Source organism: Pseudophryne corroboree, chromosome 5, assembly GCF_028390025.1.
Source record: "Pseudophryne corroboree isolate aPseCor3 chromosome 5, aPseCor3.hap2, whole genome shotgun sequence".
NCBI classification, from domain to species: Eukaryota; Metazoa; Chordata; class Amphibia; order Anura; family Myobatrachidae; genus Pseudophryne; species Pseudophryne corroboree.
Genome location: NC_086448.1, coordinates 816,900,132 through 816,922,654, shown reverse-complemented (window position 1 = coordinate 816,922,654; position 22,523 = coordinate 816,900,132). Strand labels below are relative to the sequence as shown.

Genomic DNA, 22,523 nt, shown 5'->3' with positions numbered 1-22,523 from the left:
CTGAAAATAAACTGAAGAAAAAAATCCTCTGGAGCTCCAGTGTGTGCAGCCTCTCCTGAGCTGTGGGAGGGGGCATAGAGGGGAGGAGCCAGCACACCCAGTTTGAAGAATTTAAAGTGCACTGGCTCCTTTGGACCCCCATCTATACCCCATCGTACTAAGTGACCCCAGTCCCCAGTATCCCTTATGGATGATAAAGAAAATGACAGTAGTCTGATCTCTGATGGCATCTCCATAGGCTACGAGCAGGAATCTGCTTTGAGACACATCTGGCAAAGCCGCTGGCAACAGGTAATTCAATTGGCCCCTTCGTGGTAACAGCAGCTAATATCAGTGCTATACCTATAACCGTCCCCTATGACTACTGTAATTCATAGTACATAGGGCCTAATTCAGACCTGATCGCAGCAGCAAATTTGTTAGCTAACGGGCAAAACCATGTGTACTGCAAGGGGGGCAAGATGTAACGTGCAGGGAGTGTTAGATTTGGGTGAGTTATGTGGTTTCTGTGCAGGGTAAATACTGTCTGCTTTATTTTTACACTGTAATTTAGATTTCAGTTTCAACACAGTCCACCCAAATCTAACTCTGCACGTTACATAAGCCCGACCTGCACTGCACATGGTTTTGTCCATTAGCTAACAAATTTGCTGCTGCGATCAACTCTGAATTAGGCCATAGACTCCTTAGAGGATCAAGTGTAATAGGTCACAAGACCTGAGACATAGGCAATTTAGCAGATCGCTTTAAAGCAGAAATGTTTAGTAAACCTGGGTGCCTTTGACTCGCTAATCGTCACCGCTTTAAGTTTATCTGCTAACTATGAAATGTCAGGTTTGTCACAATTCTGCATCCTATTACGAAACGACCATAGGGGGTAATTCAGAGTTGATCGCAGCAGCAAATCTGTTAGCAGTTGGGCAAAACCATGTGCACTGCAGGTGGGGCAGATATAACATTTGCAGTGAGAGTTAGATTTGGGTGGGTTATTTTGTTTCTGTGCAGGGTAAATACTGGCTGCTTAATTTATACACTGCAATTTAGATTTCAGTTCGAACACACCCCACCCAAATCTAACTCTCTGCACATGTTAAAGCCCCACCTGCAATGCACATGGTTTTGCCCAACTGCTAACAAATTTGCTGCTACGATCAACTCTGAATTAGGGCCATAGTCTGCAATGCTCCTGTTAATCTTCCCAGCCATGAAACCATGCCCGTGGGTGGAAACGTGAATAAATTTGGGAAGAAACATGACAATATATAGACCAGGAAAGAGGCCGTACCACAGAAGCAGTCTGCCTGTGCCCTTACCTCAGAACTTGATCCGCCTGCCAGCCAGCATCTTCCTCCTCCTCCCAAGCATTAGAGTTTTCTTGCCAAGTTTCCAAATCCCCCAATTCTGCCTAGAAACGCACAGCGACAAAACGTTAAGCACTGTATGCTTGACAGAGCCGTGTCACTTCTCCGCTCAGCTCTGTATGACAAGTGATCTGCATTACACTACACAATGAATTGTAGCTAGTGAGGCGAAAAGGAGCTACAACCAGAAACAAGTGGCATAACTACAAATTTTGCGTCCCCCTGCCAAAAAAAAAAAAAGAAAAAAAAAAAAAAGGGGTACCTACTCATTGACAGGCTCTCTCGCTGTCAGGGGTTTCTGCTCGTTGTCAAGGGATTCCCTTACCCCTGCCTGCCCTCTTCACACTATTGAAAATGTCCTTCCGAAAATAGTTGCAGCCTCCTCTAGCATCCTTAATAACAACTGTCTCCTCTGAGGAGGCGGCCATTTTGGGAGGGACATCTCTCCCACAGTGCTGCTCCCCAGGCCAGCAGCTCCTCTCTGCTGCACCGACAGTGACGTGGTGGCCCAGGACAGTTGTCCCCACGTTACCCCAAGCCAACCGCGGTGGCTATTGCTACGCCACTGCCAGAACTATGCAAAGAGCGACGCAAACACACCATTAAAGGGGAGACTAACCATTTATCCTGATGATAGATATTCTACAAAGGATTAACTTCCTCACACAGAGATAAATGCGCCGTACGCCACATTCCATTCATGGTACAGCAGGGCTACTGCCTCGCTCGTCCCCCCATATTTACATCAATCACTTTTCAGATCTTGAAACTGCTGTAAACTCTACTTCCCTAAACTACGCTCTCAGGAGCCACCAAAATCAGCACTCTAATAAGGACAGTGAAAAGAGAATTTGTAAAAAAAACAAAACTTTACCACACTTGGAAACTGCAGCAACTGTTGTAACCGGTGTGTAAGAAACCCAGGGGTACATTTATCACCAAGTTTTTGCTATTTAAAACTTGTGGCGTATAATAAATGGCGCTCCAGCCAATCAGCTCCCAATTGTCATTTTTCAAACACATGACAATTAGGAGCTGGTTGGCTGGAGCACTATTGGTCATACACAACGAGTTTCAAATAGTTAAAACTCATTGATAAATGGGCCCCTAAGTTCCCCATGTTACCAGAGTTCCTATAGTATAGAAAGATTTAAACTGTATGTGGAGCCTATAAGGGCAGCCCTTTACAGACTGAGCCAAACACCACGCAGCACCCTCAATTCACCAACAACCAGCTAGTGGTGCCGCAGTAATTCCACAGAGGCTTCCTCGTGAAGTTCTAAGGATCTATAGGCGGTGTTCTCAGAAACACTGGATCAGTCTACAAAATAACCACAAACGCGCTACAAAGAGCTCACTACCTACATCTATATTGTGGCCTGAACCATTAATCAGCCGATCAATTGACCAGGAACTTGTGACACAACAGCCGATCAATTCAAAGCAGATGATAAAAGACTGGACTGATCTATAATTATGTAACAGGAGCAGAATATTTACACATTTACTTACAGATTGATGAACAAATGGAATATCCTGTGAAGCTGCCAATCTGCTGGAAAATCCTAGGGCCCCATCTGGGACCGTGAAATTAATTGGCTCCCTCTTCTTAATAATAATCTGCAAGTAATAACATGGAAGAGAAGAAAGGTCAATGCATTGCACCACTACATTCACCGTCTTGTAATTAACCACTTAACTGGCACAATCAGATCACATGTGACTGCGCTGCCCCACTGGGTCCTCGATTTTTGGATGAGGAGATCCACTGTGCTGATGCACTTAATATAATATTAAAAAAAATATTTTGAAAGTATATTAAATGTATAAAGATAAAAATTATTAACGGTTGCTAAGGGAAATATAGTCAAGTGGTTAAATCGAATGAATGCAGCGCCACCTGCTGGCAGCAATTACACCAACCTCCTGAAATCCTGGTATTCTGTTGCCCTGCTAAACTTTAGCCTAAAACAGCCCGGAAACCAATTATTCCACACTTACAAATGAGTGCAAAGAATTACAGATAGTATTTCATATAGAGAACAAAGAATATTCTATCTCCCACTGTGAGAGGGACCCTTACAGCAGCTGGCCGCTAGCGAGAACTGCTGGAAATGGGTATATAATACACATGCATCACTGTCGCATACTAACCGTAATGGAAAGGTTTTATTTATTTGTATTTCTTTCTTTTTTTTTTTTAAAAATGTAGATTTTATTTTTGGGTTTACTTACAGAAAAAGTGACACAGCAACTCATGTCACATAATAGGAGCAACTCACCTTCTGCGTTTTCCGGATGGTCGGCGTCATGTCCTTGAAGTAATCGGGTTCATCTTGCTCCACAGAGTTCTGTGTCGCTAAAGTCCCATTTCCACCCTCAATCTTCACACTTGTGGGGTCGTCTTCATCCCACGAGCTCCAATCTTCCACCTTGGTGACAAACAAAATGGGTGAGGAAGCGATAGGAGAGACGTTCCAGCAGAGGCAAAAAAAAAAAAAAACGTATTAACTAGAGACAAAAAACATTCTAAACGATGAGGGGAAAAGGTAACATTTTCCATTGATTTCCCTAGTGAAATAGCGATTTGTAACGTTAAGCATTTTGAGGTAAGTGAAAGTAGTAATTATGGGGGGGGGCGGATTTAACTGTTTTGTGGGTGCCCAAACATAATAGGTGCACACCGGATCTATTCAATTGTTTCCCCCACTTGGGCGCGCGTGCCACTTTTGTGCACCCATTAGTACCTGGTTCAGCCGGCTAGACCTGTCTAAAGTCCTGGTTAGGGCGCTCAAACTAGAGTGTTTTCGAACATTTCAGCTCAAACCTCAGAAGGCTGCGAGCTGATATGTGTTTACTCCCTGCATGCACGCCTAAACAGAACAATTGAATTGCTCCGTTAAGCGCCATCTAGTGGGAGCTGGGGGGGAAACCAATTGAATTGCTCCCTATGAGTGCTCACATTGTGGCCTGTGATTTACGGTGGATTTAGCTCACAACCCAAGTTGGGGAGAGGAGCCAAGTGATGGATGACCATGAAGAGTGGTCAATAACCACAAGGAAAGAAGCGCTCCAATTTAATGTCACATGTATAAGTCCAACTGCCATGTAATGATGTGGTCTGTACAGTATCTCAACACGAACGCATTTCTCCAGGTAGGTTGCCTTGTTTCATCAGAACAGAGACAATCTGAAGTGTGAGCCCAATAAAGTTCCTCTGATTCGGCAGAGCAACTGTTCCAGTTTTCTGGGGTCACCGTGACAGGAACAGTTTGCAGATGTTGCCATCGTCTTTAAAAAGTACCGGTAGATTATGGAACGAAACGCGTTGACGTCACTCCCCTGCGCAGCTGTAACATCCCAACTCTGATCTCACCATAATGTGGATTGTCGACTACACTGCTCTATGATACGGGTGTGGTATTGAAAGTCGACAGTAACTAGGTCGACAATGTCTAGGTCGACCACTATTGGTCGACAGTAACTAGGTCGACAGGGTCAAAAGGTCGACATGTTCTAGGTCGACAGGTCAAAAGGTCGACATTAATTTTTAATGTTATTTTGGTGTAATTTTCTTCGTAGAGTGACCGGGAACCCCAATTAGTGCACTGCGTCCCCTCGCATGGCTCGCTTCGCTCGCCATGCTTCGGGCATGGTGCCTTCGCTCCGCTACCGCTTCGCTCGGCACAGCTTACCGTTCCAATCGTAGTCCACGTGGATCGTTAAGTATGAAAAGGTTCAAAAAAAGAAAAAAAAATGTGAAAAACTCATGTCGACCTAGAACATGTCGACCTTTTGACCCTGTCGACCTAGTTACTGTCGGCCAATAGTGGTCGACCTAGACATTGTCGACCTAGTTACTGTCGACTTTCAGTCCGGATCCCCTATGATACAGCGTTAACCATAAACGGAATTAAGGACTCCACTTCTCCAGGACTGGATGGCCACTGCTACATCCTGAGACAGGAGCTCTTCACACACACACTATAGATTTGGTGTTGCCACGGTAACCCATCTGGCTGGAACTCCGCACACTCGCAAGGTGACTACTAGTGTATTGGCTGGATTCACATGGTCTCAGATCTAGGAGCCCTATGGATGATTATATCTATGCTGGGACGCTAGCAAGAGACACGCTACCGCTAATTGCTATTTCCACTAACCTATTAATGTATAGCCGCTTAGTAACAGACTGCTACTAATCTCTTGCAAGCTCACGGTCATGATCGTTTGAGGTGCATTCGATTGGAAAGAGTTGTCTACAAATATTCTATTGTTTGTATAGCTGTTGCCATCACTTTTGCTTGGGGAGGGGGGGGGGGGGGTGTCTAACATTTGTAATAACAGATGATAATACATTCTACTGGATGGACTTTATGCCCAACGAGAATCACTTCTTGTTTTTATTTGTCATATGCAATGCCACAGAGGAGAACACATTTCCTTCTGTTCGTGAACCAACAGCCGATTCTTCCGCCAACATTTCTGCTTCTATGACCTCCTCTGAGGTTTAGGAACGCATATACGGTCTGGCTAATTTAAAAGATCCTGATGTTGGTATCTTGAGAGGTTGGAAATGATGAATCAATTGCCGTACTGCCCTTGTTTACCCAATGTTCTTGTGCATTAGTGTTCGCCTCTGGCCCCATACTACTTATCCCAACTTTCCAAGTAGATGAAAGACCCATCCCTTGGAGCTGAAGTCTGTTGTGATCATAGTCCTTTTGTTTCCCCATAATCTTGTAGTCTTGGATCCTGGGAATGTCCTTGCAGCATTTGGAAGTATGTTGACTTAAGCTAAAGAAGTGATTGTGATCCTACCAACTGCATAGGTGCAGCTGAAGAGGCCACGTTGCCCAAGGAAAAATGCCTACACAGTGGATGAGAACATTCCTAAGATAAGACGACCATTCCTTACTGGCACCATTTGCCGGTGGTCATGCTACATGCGGACTATGGACAAGTCTTCTGATAAAGATGCTGTTTCTGCTGTGTCTATCCAATACCACCAAGCAATGTAAGTGTTGTAAAGGCACTGTGTACCTGAAAAGATCACCACCACCTAGGCTGTGATATGTCATTAGATTAGACCAGGGGTTCTCAAACTCGGTCCTCAGGACCCCACACAGAGCATGTTTTGTAGGTAACCCAGCAGGTGCACAGGTGTATTAATTACTCACTGACACATTTTAAAAGGTCCACAGGTGGAGCCTATTATTTCACTTGTGATTCTGAGAGGAGACCTGCAAAACATGCACTGTGTGGGGTCCTGAGGACAGAGTTTGAGAACCTGTGGATTAGACTTTCCTGTTACACAAAGGTCATCCAGATAAAGGTAAAATGATCCCTTGTTTCAGAAGAGTGGCTTTGGAAAAAGTTCTTGAAAAAGTTGAAAGTCTAAATGACCAATATATGACCTGGAAGCGGTGGACAGGCATAAAAAAAAACTGAACATGTGGAAAATAATTTATTGAATCGCTTCAGATGGAGAAATGCTGCCTCCGCTCCTGATGCCAGTGTCTCTGCGTCAGTGAAAGAGAAGCAAGTAGTTCTTTTTACAACATCATCTATAAACTGTCTGGTAATGACTCAAGTTCCACTCGAGAGTCTGATGAATTTACCTCTGGGTGTACAGTATAATTTGATCTTGTAACCTTTGTTGAAGTTAAAAACCGCCGGTTCTTGAATAATGAACATCCATTGGTCTAAATATTTTGAAAGGACTCCAGGAAGGTTGGCCAAAAAAGGCAGTCAGCCCTAAATGCTCCTTAAACCAGGTGCCTCCAAACCGCTGAAAACACGGCTTCCACGTGCGGCACCTCTGTGCTTCTCTGGTGTGCTGGCGAGAAGATGATGAACTTCCAACCATGAGGCAAATGATGGAATTTACCTCCAGTGACTTTTTGATGAGAAGGAAAACTATTAGTTCTACCGATACAACTCTGTAATGCTCTGCCCCATCACAAACCACATTGTTAAGCATTCACAAATATTTAAAGATTACAAGAGCCCACCAAGAATTGCTATAACCCTAATTCCACCAGACCATATCGCCAGATGTAACAGGCCACAAGCCTTTACCCTACAGAAAATGATGCTTCAATAATAAATCTCTATGTAGAGTTTCCAAAACTTTGCCATTACAGTCCAGGTTTACCGTTTTAAGGATTTCCATATGGATTTCCATATGGGTACAGGTGACTCAGTCAATTTAATTTAACCACAAGCATGAATATCCCTAAAACTTGGACTGTAATACCAAAGTTTGGGAAACTCTGCTCTATGGGATAGATTTATTACACGTTTAACGATAATTAGCACACTCACATGGCTAGCTCTGGCCAACACTGACCCGCAGATATGCTGCTCCCTACGTCTGCAGCTGCCAAACCATCTACATTTGCTAATTACAGCTTCCATGCATTTCCCCCCCACACAATGCCTACTGAAGATTTGCATCACCTGCCCCATGAACCAGTAAACTCTGCAATGTGACCACACGGTGGCGCTAGAGAAGGAAAACGTATAAAAATAATTGCAATGTTATGTTTCAAACATTACAAATGATGTTCTACACCTGAACATCTCTTGGAAGGTGCCTTGCAGGAATGGGGTAAGGGGTGTGGGATGTGATTCAAACTAGGACAGCGTCTGGATGCAGCTTGTGTGTACTTGCATGGATGTCATCCCAAAGATCAAAAACACACTGCAAAGTTATTAAAAATACTATAAAGCTGGGAATTAAACTGTAAGCTGACTAAATAATTTATCTGTACAATTTATCTGCCATGTAACGTATCAGTGCTGTATAAAGGATGATATCCGCTACACTAACCCCCAGCCATCTTGTTTTATGCCTTACACACGCACAGGGATCTGCTGAACCATTCACATCTGTCAGTCACTCACCAGAGACCAGCAGAAGACACAATGGGAGTTATGGATGGAGCCTACAGAAGGCCTCAGCTTACCTGCTTAGGAACGGAGGAATAGTCTACTGCAGTTGGCAAAGTTATCTGATCACCACTGAGTTTCCTGCCTCGCCCAGACCTAAAGAGAAAAGCATTGGAGGTTCATTTATAGTCCGACCAAAGCTACACAGGTATGGACGTAGGTTACTGTAATAATTCCCAAACTGGGAAACAGTTTCCAGTTCTGTTCATGGATATTCTGCTCCCACAGCCCAGACTTCAAAATAATAAGAATTTACTTACCGATAATTCTATTTCTCGGAGTCCGTAGTGGATGCTGGGGTTCCTGAAAGGACCATGGGGAATAGCGGCTCCGCAGGAGACAGGGCACAAAAGTAAAGCTTTCCGATCAGGTGGTGTGCACTGGCTCCTCCCCTTATGACCCTCCTCCAAGCCAGTTAGGTACTGTGCCCGGACGAGCGTACACAATAAGGGAGGAATTTTGAATCCCGGGTAAGACTCATACCAGCCACACCAATCACACCGTACAACTTGTGATCTAAACCCAGTTAACAGTATGATAACAGCGGAGCCTCTGAAAAGATGGCTCACAACAATAAAAACCCGATTTTTGTAACTATGTACAAGTATTGCAGATAATCCGCACTTGGGATGGGCGCCCAGCATCCACTACGGACTCCGAGAAATAGAATTATCGGTAAGTAAATTCTTATTTTCTCTATCGTCCTAGTGGATGCTGGGGTTCCTGAAAGGACCATGGGGATTATACCAAAGCTCCCAAACGGGCGGGAGAGTGCGGATGACTCTGCAGCACCGAATGAGAGAACTCCAGGTCCTCCTTAGCCAGGGTATCAAATTTGTAGAATTTAGCAAACGTGTTTGCCCCTGACCAAGTAGCTGCTCGGCAAAGTTGTAAAGCCGAGACCCCTCGGGCAGCCGCCCAAGATGAGCCCACCTTCCTTGTGGAATGGGCATTTACATATTTTGGCTGTGGCAGGCCTGCCACAGAATGTGCAAGCTGAATTGTATTACACATCCAACTAGCAATAGTCTGCTTAGAAGCAAGAGCACCCAGTTTGTTGGGTGCATACAGGATAACAGCAAGTCAGTTTTCCTGACTCCAGCCGTCCTGGAACACATTTTCAGGGCCCTGACAACATCCAGCAACTTGGAGTCCTCCAAGTCCCTAGTAGGTGCAAGGCACCCCAATAAGCTGGTTCAGGTGAAACACTGACACCACCTTAGGGAGAGAACTGGGGACGAGTCCGCAGCTCTGCCCTGTCCGAATGGACAAACAGATATGGGCTTTTTTGAGAAAAAACCACCAATTTGACACTCGCCTGGTCCAGGCCAGGGCCAAGAGCATGGTCACTTTTCATGTGAGATGCTTCAAATCCACAGATTTGACTGGTTTTAAACCAATGTGATTTGAGGAATCCCAGAACTACGTTGAGATCCCTCAGTGCCACTGGAGGCACAAAAGGGGGTTGTATATGCAATACTCCCTTGACAACTTCTGGACTTCAGGAACTGAAGCCAATTCTTTCTGGAAGAAAATCGACAGGGCCGAAATTTGAACCTTAATGGACCCCAATTTGAGGCCCATAGACACTCCTGTTTGCAGGAAATGCAGGAAACGACCGAGTTGAAATTTCTTTGTGGGGCCTTCCTGGCCTCACACCACGCCATATTTTCGCCACATGTGGTGATAATGTTGTGCGGTCACCTCCTTTCTGGCTTTGACCAGGGTAGGAATGACCTCTTCCGGAATGCCTTTTTCCCTTAGGATCCGGCTTTCCACCGCCATGCCGACAAACGCAGCTGCGGTAAGTCTTGGAACAGACATGGTACTTGCTGAAGCAAGTCCCTTCTTAGCGGCAGAGGCCATAAGACCTCTGTAAGCATCTCTTGAAGTTCCGGGTACCAAGTCCTTCTTGGCCAATCCGGAGCCATGAGTATAGTTCTTACTCCTCTACGTCTTATAATTCTCAGCACCTTAGGTATGAGAAGCAGAGGAGGGAACACATACACGACTGGTACACCCACGGTGTTACCAGAACGTCCACAGCTATTGCCTGAGGGTCTCTTGACCTGGCGCAATACCTGTCCCGTTTTTTGTTCAGACGGGACGCCATCATGTCCACCTTTGGTATTTCCCAACGGTTTACAATCATGTGGAAAAAACTTCCCGATGAAGTTTCCACTCTCCCGGGTGGAGGTCGTGCCTGCTGAGGAAGTCTGCTTCCCAGTTTCCATTCCCGGAATGAAACACTGCTGACAGTGCTATCACATGATTTTCCGCCCAGCGAAAAGTCCTTGCAGTTTTTGCCATTGCCCTCCTGCTTCTTGTGTCGCCCTGTCTGTTTACGTGGGCGACTGCCGTGATGTTTTTCCCACTGGATCAATACCGGCTGACCTTGAAGCAGAGGTCTTGCTAAGCTTAGAGCATTATAAATTTACCCTTAGCTCCAGTATATTTATGTGGAGAAAAGTCTCCAGACTTGATCACACTCCCTGGAAATTTTTTCCTTGTGTGACTGCTCCCCAGCCTCTCGGGCTGGGCTCCGTGGTCACCAGCACCCAATCCTGAATGCCGAATCTGCGGCCCTCTAGAAGATGAGCACTCTATAACCACCACAGGAGAGACACCCTTGTCCTTGGATATAGGGTTATCCGCTGATGCATCTGAAGATGCGATCCGGACCATTTGTCCAGCAGATCCCACTGAAAAGTTCTTGCGTGAAATCTGTCGAATGGAATTGCTTCGTAGGAAGCCACCATTTTTACCAGGACCCTTGTGCAATGATGCACTGTTTTTAGGAGGTTCCTGACTAGCTCGGATAACTCCCTGGCTTTCTCTTCCGGGAGAAACACCTTTTTCTGGACTGTGTCCAGAATCATCCCTAGGCACAGCAGACGTGTCGTCGGGATCAGCTGCGATTTTGGAATATTTAGAATCCACCCGTGCTGTTGTAGCAGTATCCGAGATAGTGCTACTCCGACCTCCAACTGTTCCCTGGACTATGCCCTTATCAGGAGATCGTCCAAGTAAGGGATAATTAAGACGCCTTTTCTTCGAAGAAGAATCATCATTTCGGCCATTACCTTGGTAAAGACCCGGGGTGCCGTGGACAATCCAAACGGCAGCGTCTGAAACTGATAGTGACAGTTCTGCACCACGAACCTGAGGTACCCTTAGTGAGAAGGGCAAATTTGGGACATAGAGGTAAGCATCCCTGATGTCCCGGGACACTATATAGTCCCCTTCTTCCTGGTTCGTTATCACTGCTCTGAGTGACTCCATCTTGATTTGAACCTTTGTAAGTGTTCAAAATTTTTTTTAGAATAAGTCTCACCTAGCCTTCTGGCTTCAGTACCACAATATAGTGTGGAATAATACCCCTTTCTTGTAGTAGGAGGGGTAATTTAATTATCACCTGCTGGGAATACAGCTTGTGAATTTTTTCCCATACTGCCTCCTTGTCGGAGGGAGACCTTGGTAAAGCAGACTTCAGGAGCCTGCGAAGGGGAAACGTCTCGACATTCCAATCTGTACCCCTGGGATACTACTTGTAGGATCCAGGGGTCCTGTACGGTCTCAGCGCCATGCTGAGAACTTGTCAGAAGCGGTGGAACGCTTCTGTTCCTGGGAATGGGCTGCCTGCTGCAGTCTTCTTCCCTTTCCTCTATCCCTGGGCAGATATGATCTTATAGGGACGAAAGGATTGAGGCTGAAAAGACGGTGTCTTTTTCTGCAGAGATGTGACTTAGGGTAAAAACGGTGGATTTTCCAGCAGTTGCCGTGGCCACCAGGTCCGATGGACCGACCCCAAATAACTCCTTTATACGGCAATACACCTTTGTGCCGTTTGGAATCTGCATCACCTGACCACTGTCGTGTCCATAAACATCTTCTGGCAGATATGGACATCGCACTTACTCTTGATGCCAGAGTGCAAATATCCCTCTGTGCATCTCGCATATATAGAAATGCATCCTTTAAATGCTCTATAGTCAATAAAATACTGTCCCTGTCAAGGGTATCAATATTTTTAGTCAGGGAATCCGACCAAGCCACCCCAGCTCTGCACATCCAGGCTGAGGTGATCGCTGGTCGCAGTATAACACCAGTATGTGTGTATATACTTTTTATGATATTTTCCAGCCTCCCGTCAGCTGGTCCTTGAGGACGGCCCTATCTATAGACGGTACCGCCACTTGTTTTGATAAGCGTGTGAGCGCCTTATCCACCCTAAGGGGTGTTTTCCAACGCGCCCTAACTTCTGGCGGGAAAGGGTATACCGCCCATAATTTTCTATCGGGGGGAACCCACGCATCATCACACACTTTATTTAATTTATCTGATTCAGGAAAAACTATGGTAGTTTTTTCACATCCCACATAATACCCTCTTTTGTGGTACTTGTAGTATCAGAAATATGTAACACCTCCTTCATTGCCTTTAACGTGTGGCCCTAATAAGGAATACGTTTGTTTATTCACCGTCGACACTGGATTCAGTGTCCCTGTCTGTGTCTGTGTCGACCGACTAAAGTAAACGGGCGTTTTAAAACCCCTGACGGTGTTTTTGAGACGTCTGGACCGGTACTAATTGTTTGTCGGCCGTCTCATGTCGTCAACCGACCTTGCAGCGTGTTGACATTATCACGTAATTCCCTAAATAAGCCATCCATTCCGGTGTCGACTCCCTAGAGAGTGACATCACCATTACAGGCAATTGCTCCGCCTCCTCACCAACATCGTCCTCCTACATGTCGACACACACGTACCGACACACAGCACACACACAGGGAATGCTCTGATAGAGGACAGGACCCACTAGCCCTTTGGAGAGACAGAGGGAGAGTTTGCCAGCACACACCAAAAACGCTATAATTTTATATAGGGACAACCTTATATAAGTGTTTCTCCCTAATAGCATCTTTATATAGATATTTATATCGCCAATTAGTGCCCCCCCTCTCTGTTTAAACCCTGTTTCTGTAGTGCAGTGCAGGGGAGAGCCTGGGAGCCTTCTCTCCAGCCTTTCTGTGAGAGAAAATGGCGCTGTGTGCTGAGGAGATAGGCCCCGCCCCTTTCCGGCGGCCTCGTCTCCCGCTCTTTAGTGAAGTTTGGCAGGGGTTAAATATCTCCATATAGCCTCTGGGGGCTATATGTGAGGTATTTTTAGCCAGTATATAGGTTTACATTTGCCTCCCAGGGCGCCCCCCCCCAGCGCCCTGCACCCTCAGTGACTGCGTGTGAAGTGTGCTGAGAGGAAAATGGCGCACAGCTGCAGTGCTGTGCGCTACCTTTAGAAGACTGCAAGGGTCTTCAGCCGCCGATTCTGGACCTCTTCTTACTTCAGCATCTGTAAGGGGGCCGGCGGCGCGGCTCCGGTGACCATCCAGGCTGTACCTGTGATCGTCCCTCTGGAGCTGATGTCCAGTAGCCAAGAAGCCAATCCATCCTGCACGCAGGTGAGTTCACTTCTTCTCCCCTCTGTCCCTCGTTGCAGTGATCCTGTTGCCAGCAGGACTCACTGTAAAATAAAAAACCTAAGCTAAACTTTCTCTAAGCAGCTCTTTAGGAGAGCCACCTAGAATTGCACCCTTCTCGGCCGGGCACAAAAATCTAACTGGCTTGGAGGAGGGTCATAAGGGGAGGAGCCAGTGCACACCACCTGATCGGAAAGCTTTACTTTTGTGCCCTGTCTCCTGCGGAGCCGCTATTCCCCATGGTCCTTTCAGGAACCCCAGCATCCACTAGGACGATAGAGAAATAAAGAGATAACTAAGGTTGCGAAAATGAAAGGCTTTAGGAGACCGCTACAAATATTGGGGCCAGCGGGAATTATCAAGGAGAAGGTGGTGATAAAACATTGACAATTATAAAGTATTTGAAGGACAAAGTGGAACATATGAAGGTTAGACAAACTGAAAGATCTGACTGATTGCTATGTCACAACATGCGGATGTGTCCTCACACATCCAGTCTCAATACGCCACACAGCACAAGCGAGCCGCCAGGTCCCGTGCAACACTGCTAGCATCGGGCGTCTATATATATTTGTGCGACAGAGTCTGCATATGAAGCACAATAGAACTTGGCTTGGAAAAAAATAAAAATAAAAAATTCAGCGGCTACTGCATCGTAGCACTTCATATTCAGAGTCAGATACTCTGCCGCGCAGAGACGTATAAGTGCCGCATGTCATATTAATCAGCCAAGTCTCCTGGTGCATCCTCGTTGCATTGCGACTAAGACACATTTCCGGCAAAAAGACGCCCGGCGCCAGCAGAGTCTCACGGGACCTGGTGCGCAACTGCAACAATGATGTATGAGGACACATCTGTACGTGTAATACACAAAACAGAACTGTTTCACTTTATAAACCTATACATACCATGAATAATCCCCACACTTCGTTCCAGAAAAGTACAATCAAACAACCAGACAAATGCTATTTAGGTTAACTGGCATTACAGGCCTATACCCCATGGTGCTGCATCCTCCAATGCAAAAAGCAAAATAGGGAAACATGTCAGGTGTAAAAACAAAAAGTTCTGAATAAGCGTACGGGAAAGGTCAGACAGGCGATACCTGCATATTAATCTCCTGAAGAAGGCGAGGATGGATGCAAGGCAAGTGCATATCTTGAACAGACGGAACTGCGTGACAGCCATCCTGAGGGGTATTTACCTACAGTAAACAAAGCATGTTAGCGTCTCTACTACATAAACCATACGTCTTGGCTGTTCAGTTTCCAGTAACATTCAAATCCCAGTATTTAGGGCAGGGATGGGGAACCTCAGGCCCACGGGCCGTATAAGGCACGCAAAGCCACTTGATCCGGCTGGGCCACGCTCACCTAACCGAGGGAGAAGCCAGGCGCCCGCTGAGATTTTGTTACCAGCGGGCGCCCGGCTCCTTCTCCTCAGCAACAGCCGGAGGCAGGAGCCCACTTCTTTGCTCAGATTTCCGGCTCAGGCAGTGTACATGTGCGGCACTATGAGAGAGACGTCATGATGTCTCTCCCATAGTTCCAAGGAGCGGGCGGCCAGGCGGAGGGCAGCGGTCTGGAAGCAGGAGCGGGGCTGGTGAGTATTGTGTTTTTTTTTTTCTTTTAATGTGTGTGTGTAAGCGGCCCTACTAGGGGGCATATCTAACAGGGCATATGTACTGGGGCATAACTACTTACTGGGGGCAGGCTAATTTTTGTATGCCCCCCCCCCCTCCCCGAAAGATTTTATAAATATTCAAACGGCCCTTGGTAGAAAATAAGTTCCCCACCCCTGATTTACGTACTAGATTTATCAAAGCTTGGAGAAAGAAAGGAAAGAGAAAAAGGACCAGCCAATCAGCTCCTAACTACCATGTTACAGGCTGTGTTTATTAAAAAATGACAGGCGCTGATTGGTTGGTACTTTGTAACCATCCACTTTCTCTCTCCAAGGCTTAGTACATAGACGCCTTAGATTGCAAGCTCCGTTGGAAAAGAGAGCATACAAATTATTATCTATCCTACATGCAATGGTTTGTGCTATAGAAGTAAACTATAATGGTCTTCAATGACTTATTGAATAAAACGGACACATACAGTACTAGTGCAGGTAACATGACACAGACTGTACGTCATACAAACTGCTTGGTAAGAAGGAAGGTGCTTCCTATGTATGATTAGATCTGGAGCTGCATGCTGATATTAGATCCAGGTAACACTGGATACGTTACAGTAGAGAACTGATCTGAGCCTCCCATACACTGCTATCAGGGCTCCTATCCCTAGCACAGAACGCCTGGCATCATCACTAGTTCCTGGGATTCCCAGATTCTCTAATTCAGCTATTTCTACGTATGCCTTGAATTCTGTATGCCGGCAACCGGAAATGTAGAACCCAAATCCCTCGGATCCTGTCCCTTCTCTGGACCTTTAGGATGCCTACAAGGCAGTAAAACAAATACCAAAATAGACATCGTATATGTCACGGGTGTGGTTCATCAAATCGACAGTGTCTAGGTCGACAATGTTTAGATCGACCACTATAGGTCGACAGTCACTAGGTCGACATGGATGGAAGGTCGACAGGGTTTCTAGGTCGACAGGTCTAAAGGTCGACATGAGGATTTTTTTTTTTTTTGTGTCGTTTTCTTCGTAGAGTGACCGGGATCCCAAATTAGTGCACCGCGTTCGCTCGCCATGCTTCGGGCATTGTGCCTTCGCTCCGCTACCGCTTCGCTCGGCACACTTTACCGTTCCAATCGTAGTCCACGTGGATCGTGAAGTATGAAAAAATTCAAAAAAAGGAAAAAAAAATGTGAAAAACTCATGTCGACCTTTAGACCTGTCGACCTAGCACATGTCGACCTAGAAACCCTGTCGACCTTCCATCCATGTCGACCTAAACATTGTCGACCTAGACACTGTCGATCTTCAGACCGGATCCCATATGTCACTTTCTATAGATTAGCCATACATGCTGCAGCAAGAGAGGATTCTCAAAACCATAGGAAGTCAATACCTTTGTGTAGAAGGCTTCCATTTAAATTCTATTGGAAACGTAAGATTACAAACAAAAATAGCTCAATTGTTTTATGTGAATACAACTAAAGACCGATGATGATCATCACCAAACGTTGCAGGATGGAACACTTAAAACTACATTCAAATTTCTATGCAACATAATAGTTTGAGTGTTTTTTTTTTCCTTCAAAGCATCCATTAGTATTTTGCAGCATTATTCGTGTGCAACCAAACCCCCATACACATAGAACAGACCATTGTTCTGAGAGCAGTGAGGTGTAACTGTGCCCTCGGGCCAGCCAGACAATGCTGGAAAAGACTTGATTTATGTCAGGTCCTTTATTCGTGTGATAGAGGTGCGTTCCCTCAACCATGCACTCAGGTGGTGTAAGGAATCGGGTGTACCTACGGACAGGAGGGCCTTTCAGCTTCATCCACAGCAAGCTTCCTGCAGTCACTGGAAACAGAGGGACAAGAAGAATGTTATCAGATGTGACTGCAGCAGAACAGTTTTCTTTGGCAGACAAAGTTCCACATGTTCATAACAATGAGCGGAGAAGGAAAATCCTGTACGGTGTTTGCTACCTATTCACAGATGGGGTATTATAATCCTCAGCTCAGTAATAAACATCTGAAACACGCTACATATGTGTGTAAACATAATAGATAGATATAGTCAGATCCATAAATACTGGGACATCGACACAATTCTTATTTTGGGCTCTATACACCACCACAATGGATTTGAAATGAAACAAACAAGATGTGCTTTAACTGCAGACTTTCCGCTTTAATTTGAGCGTATTTACATCCAAATCAGGTGAACGCTATAGGAATTACAACGGTTTCTATATGTGCCTCCCACTTTTTAATGGACCAAAAGCAATGGGACAAACTAAACAATCCTAAATCAAACTTTCACTTTTTAATACTTTGTTGCAAATCCTTTGCAGAAATTACAGCCTGAAGTCTGGAACGTATAGACATCACCAGACGCTGGGTTTCATCCCTGGTGATGCTCTGCCAGACCTACTGCAAATGTCTTCAGTTCCTGCTTGTTCTTGGGGCATTTTCCCTTCAGTTTTGTCTTCATCAAGTGAAATGCATGCTCAACTGGATTCAGGTCAGGTGATTGACTTGGCCATTGCACAATATTCCACTTATTTGCCTTAAAAAAACTCTTTGGTTGCTTTCGCAGTATGCTTCAAGTCATTGTCCATCTGCACTGTGAAGCGCCGTCCGATGAGTTCTGAAGCATTTGACTGAATATGAGCAGATAATATTGCCCGAAACACTTCAGAATTTATCCTGCTGCTTTTGTCAGCAGTCACATTATCAATAAATACAAGGGAACCAGTTCCATTGGCATCCATACATGCCCACATCATGACACTACCACCACCATGCTTCACTGACGAGGTGGTATGTTTTGGATCATGAGCAGTTCCTTTCCTTCTCCACACTCTTCTCATCCCATCACTCTGGTACAAATTGATCTTTGTCTCATCTGTCCATAGGATGTTGTTCCAGAACTGTAAAGGTTTTTTTAGATGTTGTTTGGCAAACTCTAATCTGGACTTCCTGTTTTTGTGGCTAACTAATGGATTACATCTTGTGGTGAACCCTCTATATTCTCTCTTGTTAAGTCTTCTCTTGATTGTTGACTTTGACACATATACACCTACCTCCTGGAGAGTGTTCTTGATCTGGGCAACTGTTGTGAAAGGGTTTTTCTTCACCCGGGAAATAATTCTTCTGTCATCCACCACAGTTGTTTTCCGTGGTCTTCCGGGTCTTTTGGTGTTGTTGAGCTCTCCGGTGCGTTCCTTCTTTTTAAGAATGTTCCAAACAGTTGATTTGGCCACACCTAATGTTTTGGCTATCTCTCTGATGGGTTTGTTTTGATTTTTCAGCCTAATGATGGCTTCCTTCACTGATAGTGGCAGCTCTTTGGATCTCATATTGAGTCCACAGCAACAGATTCCAAATGCAAATGTCAGACCTGGAATCTACTCCAGACCTTTTACCTGCTTAATTGATGATGAAATAACGAGGGAATAGCCCACTTCTGTCCACGAGATAGCTTTTGAGTCGATTGTCCCATTACGTTTGGTCCCTTAAAAAGTGGGAGGCACATATAGAAACCGTTGTAATTCCTTCACCGTTCACCTGATTTGGATGTAAATACCCTCAAATTAAAGCGCAAAGTCTGCAGTTAAAGCACATCTTGTTTGTTTCATTTCAAATCCATTGTGGTGGTGTATAGAGCCCAAAATATGAGAATTGTGTTGATGTCCATATTTATTTATTTTTAATTACATTTTTTTTTTCTTCCAGGGACAAGCGGTGAGGTAAATTTCTCAGGAGGCACTGGTTAGTACCAAAGCCAGATTTACACACAATATAAGAGCCACATGGTTCATTTGGGCATTCTACACAGGTGCAGCAGTAAAAAAACTCCTGGAAATTTGGTGGGTTTTGATCAGAGATGTGCTGATAAGATAGGCGGGGGGGAGGGGAGGGATTTCACTATAAAAATGATTAATATAATACAAAGAAGATATTTTAACATATTCTTTGCATTTTTCATATACTTTTTACAGTAAAAACTCTGGCACAAACGTTAGTATGACAGGAGAGGCTCTGCCTCACCCCACCGCACGTCATATATAAGGCAATTTAGAAAAGAGCACTTACTTTTTAGGAAAAATTAACATTTATTTTCACTCAGTATGAGCACTCAAGAATGGTGGCTCAGCAGATTGCCTTATCTTTCCTGGACCATGATGAAACAGACTTGAGAGAACCACTTAAATATGATATCAGGAGAGTGCAAGTGTTTACAAAAATGTATGTATGTATGTATGTATGTATGTATCTATCTATCTATCTTAATTAGAATTCAAAGTAAGTTACACATTGTTAGATAAAACTCTTGCTGGTGGGATCTCTTCGAGAGGTGCAGCCAAGACTCAATTTATAGTAATACTGTTGGTAGATAATATTTTAACAGAAGCGCAGAACAAGGAATCAATTTGTGCAGATAAGAAATTATACACACATAATCGCAAGTGAAATAATTAGCTCCACCTGTGGACCTTTTAAAATGTGTCAGTGAGTAATTAATACACCTGTGCACCTGCTGGGTTACCTGCAAAACATGCACTGTGTGGGGTCCTGAGGACCGAGTTTGAGAACCTCTGATCTAATCAGTAATCGGAGACCAATTCGATTTTTGGCCAATATAAACAGTCTAATACAGTGATTTTTGGCCCATGATTATTATTGGGCCATCCAGTTATAGCCCGTTTTCTTATTGGTTGAAAAATGCGGGTGATAACACACGGGATACAGCATCAGTATCGGATCTGTGTGTTATTGCGGGAAACGGTCTGTTATCAGGGGTACGTTTTGTGTGCCTGAGGCAGCCAAAGCATAACCCCGGATGAATGCCGGATATGGGGGCTAACTGGATAGCCCCCATCAAATCCAATAGGTACCGGTCCAAATGAAACGCGCAGCGAAATATGCAGGCGCTATATAAGTAATGTAATAAACGGGCTGTGGGCTTCAATGACACCATGAATCGCCCCCGTCAGCAAACAGCAGCCTGTGGACAGCGCAAGAAGCCGTCGCATGCATCCAGCAGCACTGGGGAGATACAGTACTAATAGCAGCAGCAATAACTGTAGCCATAATAATAATAATAATAGCAGCAGCAATAACTGTAGCCATAATAATAATAATAATAATAATAATAATAATAATAATAATAATAGCAGCAGCAATAACTGTAGCCATAATAATAATAATCACAGCAATAACAGTAACCATAATAATAATAAATAATAGTAGCAATAACAGTAGCCATAATAATAATAATAATAATAATAATAATAAAAAATAATAATAGCAGCAATAACTGTAGCCATAATAATAATAATAATCACAGCAATAACAGTAACCATAATAATAATAAATAATAGTAGCAATAACAGTAGCCATAATAATAATAATAATAATAAAAAAATAATAATAGCAGCAATAACAGTAGCCATAATAATAATAATCACAGCAATAACAGTAACCATAATAATAATAAATAATAGTAGCAATAACAGTAGCCATAATAATAATAATAATAATAATAAAAAATAATAATAGCAGCAATAACTGTAGCCATAATAATAATAATCACAGCAATAACAGTAACCATAATAATAATAATAGTAGCAATAACAGTAGCCATAATAATAATAATAATAAATAATAATAGTAAAAAATAATAATAGCAGCAATAACTGTAGCCATAATAATAATCACAGCAATAACAGTAACCATAATAATAATAATAAATAATAGTAGCAATAACAGTAGCAATAATAATAATAATAATAATAATAACAAATAATAATAGCAGCAATAACAGTAGCCATAATAATAATAATCACAGCAATAACAGTAACCATAATAATAATAAATAATAGTAGCAATAACAGTAGCCATAATAATAATAATAATAATAAATTATAATAGTAGCAATAACAGTAGCCATAATAATAAATAATAATAGCAGCAATAACAGTAGCCATAATAATAATATTTATTATTATGGTTACTGTTATTGCTGCTGCTATTATTATTATTATTATGGTTACTGTTATTGCTGCTGCTATTATTATTATTATGGTTACTGTTATTGCTGTGATTATTATTATTAACGACAATAATAATAATAGCAGCAGCAATAACAGTAACCACAACATTAACAATAATAATAACAACAATATTATTATTAAAAATAATAATAATAATAATAGTAATAGCAGCAGCAATACGCAGGTCTTACAAGAGCAGCCATTACCCAGAAGGCCCCGGCATGGGGGGCGACGACCGTCTCAGCACAGGCTCAGAGTGTGCCCATCCCGGCGGGCAGCATGCGGGGCGGGAGGCCGGCGGGGTCAGGGAGGGCAGCTGTTCAGCACCAGCAGGGAGACGTTCCTGACTGCTGCTGCTGCTGGCTGACGGGACGCAGCACGTTCCCTGACGCAGGCGCGCCTACGTCACAGGGCAGTAGGCGGGCGGGGAGGCGTCCGTGCGTGCCAGCAGTACAGACTCTACAGAGGAGCGCTGCATCCTGGGAGATTTAAAGTAAGAACTACATTTCCCGTCATCCTCCGGGGCAGAGTCTATGGATATATGTATTACTTTCTTGGCTGGGCATGCTGGGGATTGTAGCTCCGAAACAACAGGCAAGTATGGTTGGCTTAGTTGTGGTTCTCTGACACCTCATCATAGTAGCCATACTTGCCTACCTGACCGGTAGCGTCTAGTTTCTCTTCGTGCTAAGGACCTTTCCCATAATCCCCTGGGTCCATGTCACCTCACAATCTATTTGGAATAGTAAAGTGTGGCGAGCGAGCGGAGCGAGACATCGAGCCCGCGAAGGTCCAATACTGCATACCTCCCAACATGACCCTCTCCAGGAGGGACACAATGCTCTGCTTCTGGACTTTTCTCTTAATCTATGATTGCCATCACTTGTGCCGAAACACCTTTGTTATCCATTAACCTGTTCAACACAGGTGATGGCAATCATACATTAAGAGAAAAGTCCAGAAGCAGAGCATTGTGTCCCTCCTGGAGAGGGTCATGTTGGGAGGTATGATACTGCATAGAAAAAAAACAAACCCCCAAACGAACGGA

At 44.2% G+C, this 22,523-nt stretch overlaps 1 protein-coding gene across 4 annotated transcripts in view; it reads right to left on the bottom strand.

Moving 5' to 3' along the window:
* EBAG9 (estrogen receptor binding site associated antigen 9) overlaps positions 1-21,923 on the bottom strand; it is a 37,285-nt gene extending 15,362 nt beyond the window's left edge. The window contains exons 1-7 of one of the 4 annotated variants that reach the window (XM_063924499.1): positions 21,667-21,923; positions 17,223-17,274; positions 14,897-14,995; positions 8,333-8,411; positions 3,644-3,793; positions 2,874-2,981; positions 1,314-1,405 (exon numbers count right to left, since the gene is read on the bottom strand). In XM_063924499.1, coding sequence (XP_063780569.1) covers positions 1,314-1,405; positions 2,874-2,981; positions 3,644-3,793; positions 8,333-8,411; positions 14,897-14,979 — 512 coding nt within the window. In that variant the 5' untranslated portion in view covers positions 14,980-14,995; positions 17,223-17,274; positions 21,667-21,923. The remainder of the gene's footprint in view (positions 1-1,313; positions 1,406-2,873; positions 2,982-3,643; positions 3,794-8,332; positions 8,412-14,896; positions 14,996-17,222; positions 17,275-21,666) is intronic. The other 3 variants (XM_063924500.1, XM_063924497.1, XM_063924498.1) reach the window with 3 other exon arrangements.
* Between the last annotated feature and the right edge of the window lie 600 nt (positions 21,924-22,523).